General features: G+C 42.3%; 1 protein-coding gene across 2 annotated transcripts in view; it reads right to left on the reverse strand.

Annotated features, from left to right (window-relative positions):
• The window catches only part of SETDB1 (SET domain bifurcated histone lysine methyltransferase 1), a 36,653-nt gene extending 27,772 nt beyond the window's left edge, over positions 1-8,881 (reverse strand). The window contains exons 1-3 of one of the 2 annotated variants that reach the window (XM_036272080.1): positions 8,806-8,881; positions 7,114-7,384; positions 6,031-6,182 (exon numbers count right to left, since the gene is read on the reverse strand). In XM_036272080.1, the coding sequence (XP_036127973.1) occupies positions 6,031-6,182; positions 7,114-7,373 (412 nt within the window). In that variant the 5' untranslated portion in view covers positions 7,374-7,384; positions 8,806-8,881. Of the gene's footprint in view, positions 1-6,030; positions 6,183-7,113; positions 7,385-8,696; positions 8,786-8,805 lie in introns of those variants that run through there. The other variant, XM_036272079.1, reaches the window with a different exon arrangement.
• Between the last annotated feature and the right edge of the window lie 2,902 nt (positions 8,882-11,783).

The following is an 11,783-nucleotide window of genomic DNA, read 5'->3' on the forward strand; positions in this document are numbered from 1 at the left end:
AGGAGAGAGAGGAAGAGAGAGAGAGAGGGAAACAGCGATGTGAAAGGGACACATCGAGTGGCTGCCACCGCACGACCAACCAGGGCCGGGGACAAACTGCAACCGAGGTACGTGCCCTTAGCGGGAACCGAACCCGGGTCTCTCCGGACCGCAGGCGGACGCTCTAACCGCTGAGCCAAACTGGCCAGGGCCTGGTGCATGGATTGATGCTCAACCACTGAGCCACACCACCTGGACAAGATTTTTCTTTATTTATTTTTAGAGAGAGAGGAAGGGAGAAGGAGAGAGATAGAAATATCAATGAGAGAGAACACTGGCTGCCTCCTGCATGCCCCCCACTGGGGATCAGGCCCACAACCTGGGCATGTGCCCTGCCCGGGAATCGAACTGGCAACCTCTTGGTGCATGGGCCGATGCTCAACCACTGAGCCACACTGGCCAGGTGCAAAAAAAATTTTTTTAATCCTCACCTGAGGACATTTTCCCATTTTTTGTTCAGATAGAGTGGGAGGGAGAAAGGGAGAGAGACAGAGAGAGAAACATCAATGTGAAAGAGACACATCGAGTGGCTGCCACCCACACGACCAACCAGGGCGGGGGACAAACTGCAACCAAGGTATGTGCCCTTAGCGGGAACTGAACCCGGGTCTCTCTGGACCACAGGCCGATGCTCTAACAACTGAGCAAAACTAGCCAGGGCAAAATTCTTAACAAAATATTACCAAATCCAAATACTGCAACATATAAAAAGGATTATACACTAAAACATTCCAGGAATGCAAGGTTGGTTTAACACCCAAAAAACAATTATTGTATTATGCACCCCATTAATAGGATAAAGGACAGAGTGTAAGCCAGGTTGCTGTAGTCCCAGATATGGCTGCCGTCTGCTGACCCAGGGAAGGGCTCACCAAAGGAACAATGGCCTCCCACAGCAAGTCTCTCCAGGAGAAAGCTGCCCCTCTAGCTCTCACCCCAATGCCCAACAATTCAATTCCCCGAATGTCTCTGGTGCCTTTCAGGTTGCCTCCCCAACACTGGAACCCAGAAGGAGCAAATCTACAGAGAGAGATAACAACATCCATGTGAGAGAAACATTGATTGGCTGCCTCCTGCACGCTCCCTACTGGGGATCAGGCCCACAACCCTTGACATGTGCCCTGACCAGAAACTGAACCATGACCTCTCAGGCCCCGGGATGCTGCTCAATCCACTGAGCCACACTGGGCAGGCTGTTATTAATATTTTAAATGTTGTATTGAGATCAGGAAGTAGGGCTCAAATACTTTTCATGGTTATTGCCTTAGAAGATTTTATAAAAAGTTAAAATATTTGTAAAAATTTTCAGATTAAAAAAAATTACAAATAGTTAGTTGTATTGTTCTTAGTGTGCATGTGTATTTCCCATTATCTCCATGTTGATACCTTGATACTTTTGTGGAAAAGATGACAATCTCACTAATTAAAGATATATTTGCAGAAGTAAAAAGAAAAAAGGATAAAGGACAAAAGCCATGTGATCATTTCAGGACCATACAGAAGTAGCAGCTGATAAAATCTAAAATCCAATCCAGGGCGTTGGCCTGTGGTCCTGAGAGTCCCGGGTTCAGTTCCCGCTAAGGGCATGTACCTCGGTTGCAGTTTGTCCCCGGCCCTGGTCGGTTGTGTGGGTGGCAGCCACTCGATGTGTTCCTTTCACATCGATGTTTCTCTCTCTCTCTCTGTTCCTCTCTCTCCCTCGCACTCTACCTGAACAAAAAATGGAAAAATGTCCTCGGGTGAGGATAAAAAAAAAAAAAAAAAAATGCCCTGGCCAGTTTGGCTCAGCGGTTGGAGCGTCGGCCTGCGGTCCGGAGAGACCCGGGTTCGGTTCCCGCTAAGGGCACGTACCTCGGTTGCAGTTTGTCCCCGGCCCTGGTTGGTCGTGAGGGTGGCAGCCACTCGATGTGTCCCTTTCACGTCGATGTTTCTCTGTCTTTCTCTCTCTCCCTCCCACTCTATCTGAACAAAAAAATGAAAAAATGTCCTCGGGTGAGGATAAAAAATAAAATAAATAAATAAATAAATAAAATAAAATAAAATCCAATCCAGGTATGATAAAAACACTCAGGAAACTAGGAATAGAAGCAACTTCCCTCACCCCAATAAAGAATTTCTACAAAAAACCTACAGCTTATATCATGTTTAAACCAAATGCTTTTCCCCAAAGACCAGGAACAAGGAAAGGATGTCTGCTCTCAAAACCTTTATTCAACATTGTACTGGAGGTTCTAGTGAGTAAAACAAGAAAAGAAAAAGAAATAAAAGTATCCAGATTAGAAAGGAAGAAATAAAACTGACTTTATTTGCAGACAATATGATCTAATATATAGAAAACCCTAATGGATCCACAAAAAGCTTCTAGAACTAATAAGTGAGCTTAATAAGGTCATAGGCTACCAGATCAATACACAAAAACCAACTATATTTTATATCCTAGCAACAAACAATCCTAAAATGGAATTAAGAAAATAATCCCATTTATATTAGCATTAGAAAGAATAAAATACTTAGGAGAGATGTGCCGCATTCATATATTAGAAGATTCAGTATTAGTTAAAATGGCAATACTCCCCAAATTAAGTTATTTATTTATTTATTTATATCCTCATCTGAGGACATTCTTGCATTTATCTTCAGATAGAGATGGAGGTTGGGGGGGAGAGGGGGAGAGAGGGAGGGAGAGAGGGAGAGAGAGAGAGGGAGGGGGAGAGAAAGAAATATTGATGCAAGAAAGACACATTGAGTGGTTGCCACCCACACGACCCCAATCAGGGCTGGAACAAACTGTAACCAAGGTATGTGCCCTTGGTGAGAACCGAACCCAGGTCTCTGATCTGCGGGGTGATGCTCTAACCGCTGAACCAAACCGGCTAGGGTAATCTTAATTTTATTGTTATTGATTTTAGAGACAAGAGAAAGGGAGAGGGGCAGAGAGAGAGAGAAACATCGATGAGAGAAAACATCGATTGGCTGCCTCCTGCATGCCCCCACTGGGGATTTGGCCCACAACCTGGGCGTGTGTCCTGCCCTGGAATCGAGCCGGCGACCTCTTGGTGCATGGGTCAACACTCAACTACTGAGCCACACCAGCCAGGTGCCAAATTAATCTTTAGATTCGATACAATTCCTGTAAAAAAATCTTAGCAGGTTAAAAAAAGATTTTTTGGAGGGTAGAAAATAAGCTGTTCCTAAAATTTAATTGAAATATATATGAAATAAAAATAAATTTAGAGGACTTTCACTAAGTGATTTTACTACTTACCATAAAACTATAGGAATTAAGAGTGTGGTGCTGGTATAAAGACAGACATTTAGATCAATGTGACAAAACAGATCCTCACATATATGGCCAGTTGATTTTTCACAAGGGTAATCAAAAGAATAGTCTTTTCAACAAATGGTGGTAGAACAACGGGATAGCCATAAGCAAAATAAACAAAGAAACCACCTTAACCCTACCTGAGAATTTTTACTCTAAAAGACACCATTAAGAAAATAAAAAGAACATATCTCAGAGAAAATGTTTATAAAATATATCTGCTAAATGAATTGTACTGAAAGTATATTAAGTCTTGTAAGTCAATAAATAAAAAGACACCCTGGCCAGTGTGGCTCAGCGGTTAGTGTTGGCCCACGGACCAATGAGTCGTGGGTTTGATTCTAGTCAAAGGCATGTACCTCGGCTGCCGTTCATCCTCGGCCCCGGTAGGGTCATGGGGGAGGCACCCAGTCGATGTATCTCTCTCACATTGATGTTTCTCTTTTTCTCCCTCTCCCTCCCTCCTACTCTATCTGATGATAAATAGAACAAAAATATATATCCTTGGGTGAGGATTAAAAAAAAAGGCGCCCTGGCCGGTTTGGCTCAGCGGTTAGAGCATCGGCCTGCGGTCCAGAGAGACCCGGGTTCGGTTCCCGCTAAGGGCATGTACCTCGGTTGCAGTTTGTCCCCGGCCCTGGTTGGGTTGTGCGGGTGGCAGCCACTCGATGTGTTCCTTTCACGTCGATGTTTCTCGCTCGCTCGCTCTCTCTCTCTCCCTCTCTCTCTCTCTCCTGCTCTATGTGAATAAAAAATGGAAAAATATCCTCCGGTGAGGATAAAAAAAAAAAAAAGGCAAAAAAATTTGAGTAGTTACTTCCCCAAAGAACATAAATAAATAACAAATGAGTATGTGAAAAGATGCTCAATGTCTTTGGGGAAATTCAAACTATGATTACAATGTGACACCACCATACCCACTAGAATGGCTAAAATAAAAGACTGGACTGACTATATAATACCAAAAATTGACAAAGATGTAGAGAAACTAGAACCCCTACACTTTGCTAGTGGGAATGCAAAATGGTATCGTCATTTTGGAAAACTTCATGGCAGTTTCTTAAGAACTCAAACATACACTTACCATAAGACTTAACAAAATTCCACTCCTAGGTAGAATATCCAAGATACATGAAACTTAACATCCACACAAAGACTTACACACCAATGTTCATAGTAGCATTACTCATAATAGCCCCAAACTGTAAACAACCCAAATGTTTACTGAGGAACCGACAACATGGTACTGCCATACAAAGGAGTACTACTCAGCAAAAAGGGAATAAACTACTGATACATGCAACAAGTCATGGATGAACCTTAAAAACATTACGTTAGGTGACAGAAGCCAGACACAAAAGAAGACATATTGCCCGGCCGATGTGACTCAGTGGTTGAGTGTTGACCCATGTACTAAGAGATCGCTGGTTGGATTCCCAGTCAGGGCACATGCCCAGGTTGTGGGTCCGGTCCCCATTTGGGGGCATGCAGGAGGCGGCCAATCGGTGTTCTCTCTCACTGATGTGTCAATCTCTCTTTCCCTCTCACATCCTCTCTCTCTAAAATCAATAAAGGAAAAAATATATTTAAAAAAAAGAGACATATTGTGATTCTATTTATATAAAATTTCTAGAAAAGGCAAAACTTTACAGAAAGAAAGCAGATCAGTGGTGCTGGAGAGGTGGGGCATGGAGATTGAGCCAACAGGCACCAGGGAACTTTTTGGGGTGATGCAAGTGTTCTAAAACTGGATTGTGGTGAAGATTGCACTACTGTATAAATTTACTAAAACTCAAACTGCACACTTACAGTGGGTGAATTTTATAGTATGTAAATTATACCTTCAAAAAACTGAAAAAATAGACAAAACCAAACAATCTATTTTGAGATGTAGATGTAGATGCTAATGCCACCTATAAAGAAAAGCAAGGGAATTCAGAATAGCGGTTACATAGAATGGGAAAAGGAGGGTAATTCAATCAGGAAGTAGCACAAAGGAAACATCTATGATACTAACAATGTTCTATTTTTTCCTGTAACAGACAAGTGTAACAGTTTGGAATATGGAATTAGCACCCTGGCCAGTGTGGTTAAGTGGTCAGAGCACTGGCCTTCAGCACTGTAGACTGAAGGGTCATAGGTTTGATTCCTGGTCAAGGGCACGTGCCTGGGTTGCAGGTTTGATTTCTGACCCTGGTTGGGAGGCAGCCAGTCAATGTGTCTTTCTCACATTGATGTTTCTCTCCCCCTCCCTCCCTTCCATTCTGTCTAAAAATCAGTGAAAAAATATCCTCAGATGAGGATTAACAACAAAAAAAGAATATGGAGTTGGCCCAGCTGGTGTGGCTCACTGGTTGAGCATTGACCCATGACCAAGAGGCCATGGGTTCGATTCCTGGTCAGGGCACATGCCCAGGTTGTAGGCCCAATCCCCAGTGGGGGACATGTAGGAGGCGGCCGATCGATGTTCTCTCTCATCGATGTTTCTATCTTTCTCCCTGTCCCTTCCTCGCTCTCTAAAAATCAATAAAGAAAATATTTATTAATAAAAAAAAGAATATGGAGTTGGTAACAATGGTTTTCTCTTTTTTCCTTTATCTTCTATATGCTCATCTTCAGTGTTTCAATTTTGATCCTGAGACTTTCCTCTCCATAGCTCCATCTTTTACCTGAATCAATACTGAGAACATCGTCATCTTCATCAGGAATCTCAATTATTTCTGTAGGTCGGGAAGCTTCATCCTCAGAGCTACTGTCCCGGTACTGTAGTCCCAGTTTGGAGTAAAAGTCCTTCACCAAAGTTTCACAATTAGTCACTGACCTAATATTGGAACACATGTGGAAAAGGTCAAAACCAGGAGAAGGAGGTGTAGGAGCCATTATAATTTATACATATTTAAGTATTAGCTGCCTTCAATTTATAAACAGCCATATTCCAAGTATCTCTGTTCAGAACTCAGAATGCTTTTCCCATAGAACAATATTTAAATAGTGGTTTCCAAACTAGTTTTTCAAAAATCCAAAATAAGCCCAAAGTATGGTCCTTTCAACTATACCTCATTATTTACCTTGTTATTTGAAAATGCTTTCTAACTAGGGCACCAGAAACAAATATTCTGGGGGTTTAGGAATAGATTCAGGGTTCTAGAAACTTATTAATGCTCCACAGTTACATAAAACAGTAGCTCTCTTTCTCTCTTCTTTTTTAATCCTCACCCGAGGATATTTTCTCCATTTTTTGGTCAGATAGAGTGGGAGGGAGAGAGAGGAAGAGAGAGAGAGAGAGAAACATCGATGTGAAAGGGACACATCGAGTGGTTGCCACCCGCACAACCCAACCAGGGCTGGGGACAAACTGCAACCGAGGTACGTGCCCTTAGTGGGAACCAAATCTGGGTCTCTCTGGACCGCAGGCCAACACTCTAACCTCTGAGCCAAATCGGCCAGGGCAAGACAGTAGCTCTTTATAATCCTCACTCCCTAGAGAATCCTACTAAGGAAACAAAACAATCGTTCTGGAGTGAAAGAGGAAGAAGAGGAAGGGACTCATATGTTAAATACTAATAGATTAATATTCTATATATGGATGGTTATGACGTAAGATGCTGGACTCTAACTACTGAGGAAGAGTAAGGTTCTACATATCTATACCTTGTAAACCATAAAGTACTTGGCATAATGTCATGATGAATTATATATCAGAAATGTCTGCCAATGGAGAGATTTCCCCCTACATCCTATGTAGTCCTCACCTGGATGCATCATCAACAAGCTGATCAACATGGGCCACCTCGGATTCCTTCTGTATTACCCACGTCTCCAACTCTGCTAGCTGCTTCTTGCGTTGTTGTATACAATCCATCTTTTCTAGTTCTTCATCGATGAACTGCCGAAGTTCCTCCATGGAGATACCTAGCTCTTCAACCACTGCTTGTTGCAGCTCTGCAATCTCTTCAGACTCCACTGCAGCTGTTGCTGCATCTAAACCAAGGCACCCAGGGAGGGAGGACATGCTGTTGTCCTCTACATGGAAAACAAAAAACTAAAATTACCTTTGAAGTCATTATAACCACAATAGAGAATTTCAGTCCCCAAATAAAACTCATCCCTATTCCTTATTATTGAAATACAGTTCAATTTGCTCTGGCTGTTTGGCTCAGCAGTTAGAGTGTACACCCGGGGAAAGAAGGGTCTTAGGTTTGATTCCCAGTCACCAGCACATACCTGGGTTGCAGGTTCAATCCTCAGCCCAGGTGGGCCCATATGGGAGTCAACCAACCAACTGATGTCTCTCTCTCGCTCCCTCCCTCTCTTACATTCTATCTAAAAATCAATGGGAAAATATCCTTGGGTGAGGATTAACAACAAAAATACACTTAAATTTAATTCTGCATTCCTTCTCCCCATTCTACAGTATCTGGTGCCTAGATTTTGTAGTTCTCATCTTATGCTATAGACTATAGGCCTGAATAAGATTTAAAAGTTTGAGAGGGAACTACCAGAAGTAATGTTTCAGAAAGCTGAAGAGAACCAATTTCCCGAGCAGATACAGGCAACGCGGGTTAACCTTCCAGAATACCTCAACAAAGAGAGTATTGCAGTAAAGTGAATGATAATCTTTTTGCTGACAGAGGGTCTTTGCCCTCAGTTTATGAAAAACGTGAATACCTGTGACGTGCAATAAAGCAATGTGCAATAACAGGAGGCAAGCCTGTATTTCTGTGACTTATATTCCTTAAAAATGACTAATAAGATAAATCCTTGCATGCCTGGTTTGAACAAATATCTCCATCTGGAGGGAAGGAGTTGGTCTATAACTCATTGTTTACTCTAATTATATGCTCCCCTTACATTGCTTTGCTTCCATGTGAAAATTTACTTTTTAAAGTCTACAATACTTAAGCACACAAAAGCTGGCAGCAAAGAGTTGTCCAAAGTAAAGGGAAATAAAGTAACCTGGGAATAAATCGTGGCTACCTAAAATCTACAATCCAATACAGCTGTTTTTTTCAAACGGTTAAAATAAATCTCAGGCCAGAACGCCGCGCGACCCCAATGCCAGCTCTCGCCGCCTCCATTCTTCCTTTGCCCACACACCGCCCCACCCCAGGGCTACCCATTTCAGACGTGCGCCTCCCCCACCAAGCAAACCCAGCTCAACCCCGCCCTCGCTCACCTCAAGGGGAAAACTTCCTTCCCACCCTCGCCCGACCTCCTCCCACAGACAGAACGTTTCAGACAAGCGCTTGGTCTCCAAATACCTCAAATTAATTTCCCACACCACCCTACTTCCAGCTACAATAGCTCTTTTTCACCAACCAGACCCCAGACTCACGACTGAAGGGTCGGCCTCTGGGAGAGAACGAAAAGGGAAAAGGGAGTAGGGGGAGGGGCAGAAGCGTGAAGGAGGGAAGGGGAAGCGAAAGAGACGCCCGGAAGCAAACCTCAGGTGCCGTTCCGGTCCCCACGACGGTAGCCTGACCGGGTCAAATCCAAAACTGCAGGAGCCCCTCAGAGGCTAGGACAAACTCAGGCGAGTACGCATGCGTCAAAGCAAGCCTTCCAGGGCACACGTGAGAAGCAATTGGCAGGGTAAGTGGGCGTGGTCTGGAAATATAACAAGCTCCGCCTCTTCCTCCTCCACCAACTAGTGGCAGCAATACTAAACTTATTGTGTCAGGACTCAGTTGGCAGACAGTCTCAGTTTTAGATTTTTTTCTCACTTTTACTTGAGTTTGTTTAATTACATAAGCCTTAACAATTGTAAATCGAGGAATACCAAGATGTAATAAAAAAGATATAATAATATCCTCTGCCTCCCCATCACTTTCTGCCTCTTGCTCCTTTAAGGCAAAAACAATTTCGTTTTCTAGGCTTGTATGTATAAGGTCATGCATATGAATTTTTGGCACGAGGAAGGATTTGGACATCCCTTGAAATCAATAAAAAGGATAAAATTTATCTTTTTGACAGTTACATAATACTTCATTGTTTAGCTATACCTTATTTAGAAATGTAGATGATTCAAACTAACTAGTTTTTAGACATTACAACTAATGCAACAATAAACATTAACATCCTTTTGAAGTATTAAAAAAATTTTTTCTTTATTGATTTTAGAGGGGAGGGGACGGGAGGGGAGGGGAGAGGAGGGGACAGGAGGGGAGACATTGATGAGAGAGCCCTGGTTGTGCGGGAGACAACCAGTTGATGTGTCCCTCCCACGTCGATGTTTCTTTCTCTCTTTCTCCCCTCCCCCACTCTATCTGAAGATAAATAGAAAACTATCCTCCAGTGAGGATTTAAAAAAAAAAGAAACATCGATGAGAGAGAAAATAGATTGGCTGCCTCCCACATGCCCCCTACCAGGGATTGGGCCCACAACCTGGGCATGTGCCCTGAACCGGGAATTGAACCAGCGACTCTTGGTGCATGGTCAGTGCTCAACCAGTGAGTTGCACTGGCTGGGCTGAAGTATTATTATTATTATTTGTTGTTGTTAATCCTCACTTGAGAATACTATTCCATTGACCTTGTTTTAGAGAGAGGAAGGGAGGAAGGGAGAAACACCAATACCATTGGGTGGTTGCCTACTGCCCAACCCCGACCAGGGCTTGGATCAAACCTGTTAAACCTAGGTATGTGCCCTTGAGCAGAACCAGCCAGGGTTGAAGTAGTATTTTTATTTCTGTGGAAGAGATTCCCCAAAATGGAATCTGAGGGACAATAAAGTACTTTTGTTGTGGTTGTCGTTGTTGTTGTTAATTATCACCCAAGAATATTTTCCCATTAGAGTGGAAGGGAGGAAGAGGGGAGGGGGGAAAACCCATCCATGTGAGAGAGACACATTGATTGGCTGCCTCCCACATGACCCAAGCCAGGGCCGGGGATTGAACCTACAACCCGGGTAGGTACCCTTGACCAGGAATTGAACCCGAGGCTGTTTGATCTGTAGGCAGACACTCTAACCACTGAGCCAAAGTGGCCAGGGCCTTTTAAAAATTATTATTTTAATAGAATTTGCTGTCAAATTACTTTTCAAAAGAGTTGAAACAATTTTTATTTTCACTAGCAAATATCTGGAAGTATTCATTTTTTCCACACCTTCATTAGGACTGGATGTTAACTGCCTAATTAACTTGAAAGAATTTGATATGTGTTAGTATCTGTATTAGGATAGACTAGATTATGTTGTGGCAACAACTCCAAACGCTTAAAACAACAACAACAAAAAAGTGTATTTCTTGTTCACACTGCATAATAATCTCTAAAAAGTTGTTAGTGGAGTTCTGCTTATGATAGCTACTCAGGAACCCAGGCTAATGAGTCATCATGCCACAAGGAGAGAGCTACAGGGTCTCATTTTGGCAATTAAAGTGACTCAGTACACTTTCAGTTACAACTCTTTGGCCTGAATGAATCCATAAGACCGTAGCCATCCACTAGGGGGCCAGAAAGAACAACTGGGTCTTCATCTCTTGAAGGAGGGAGAACCGGGTGTATTTGATGAATCAGTACTATTGACTACCATAGTATCTCATTATTGCTTTAATTTGTTCAACAGTTTTTACCCCCGACTTCATTTAAAAAGTATAAACCACAACCTGCTATGTAAGACTGGAAACAGGGACCAAGCAGCCAGGATTATCCAAGTTCTTGAAATTCTCTCCTGCTGACCACACTTTCATCGGTGCTCATTTCGCTTTCCACCAGTTTCCTGAGACCATTCTAAGTGCCTATTTCCAATTGTTAAGGGAATTGAGGTACAGACAAGCAAAGGGCTCCTCTAGATATTTGAAATTCAGCATGTTCCAAATTCATCTCATCATGCTATTATCTTCTAATCTGAGCCAAACATTTTTGAACATAAACTCTCTATAAAACACACATACACACACACAATATTTGAGTGTTTACTATATACCAGGTACTGTTCTAAGCACTTTACAGTTATTACTTTATTTAATTCTCACAATTATTCTATGAGGTAGGAACAACTATTGTCTCTTACTGGATGAGAAAACAGGCACAGAATTAATTTTTCCAAAGCCACAGAGCTAAAGAGTGTCAGAGCCAGGCAGTTTGGTCCTGTAGCTTGTGGTTTTAAACTATTATTCAATACAGCTTGTTTATCCTAGTTTGGAAATGTTTATTATATATTTTCCCTCCTTTCTTTTTCTATTCTACTTTCTTTGTTTAGCTCTTATTTCTTGTCAGCACAAAATAGCCTCCTAATTGATACCTTTATTGTAGATCAATCCTGCATGTAGCTCTAAATGACAGTTCTGATCATGAGTTTACAAAGCAAAGTTCAAACTTCACAATTTTCAGGTTCTTCATAATTTGGCCCTAACTTACCACTCTGATTGTTTCCCATTCCTCTGTTCATGCTCCTGATTATGTGCTATATCCCCAACATGTT

Source organism: Molossus molossus, unplaced genomic scaffold (genome assembly GCF_014108415.1).
Source record: "Molossus molossus isolate mMolMol1 unplaced genomic scaffold, mMolMol1.p scaffold_m16_p_20, whole genome shotgun sequence".
Taxonomy (NCBI): Eukaryota; Metazoa; Chordata; class Mammalia; order Chiroptera; family Molossidae; genus Molossus; species Molossus molossus.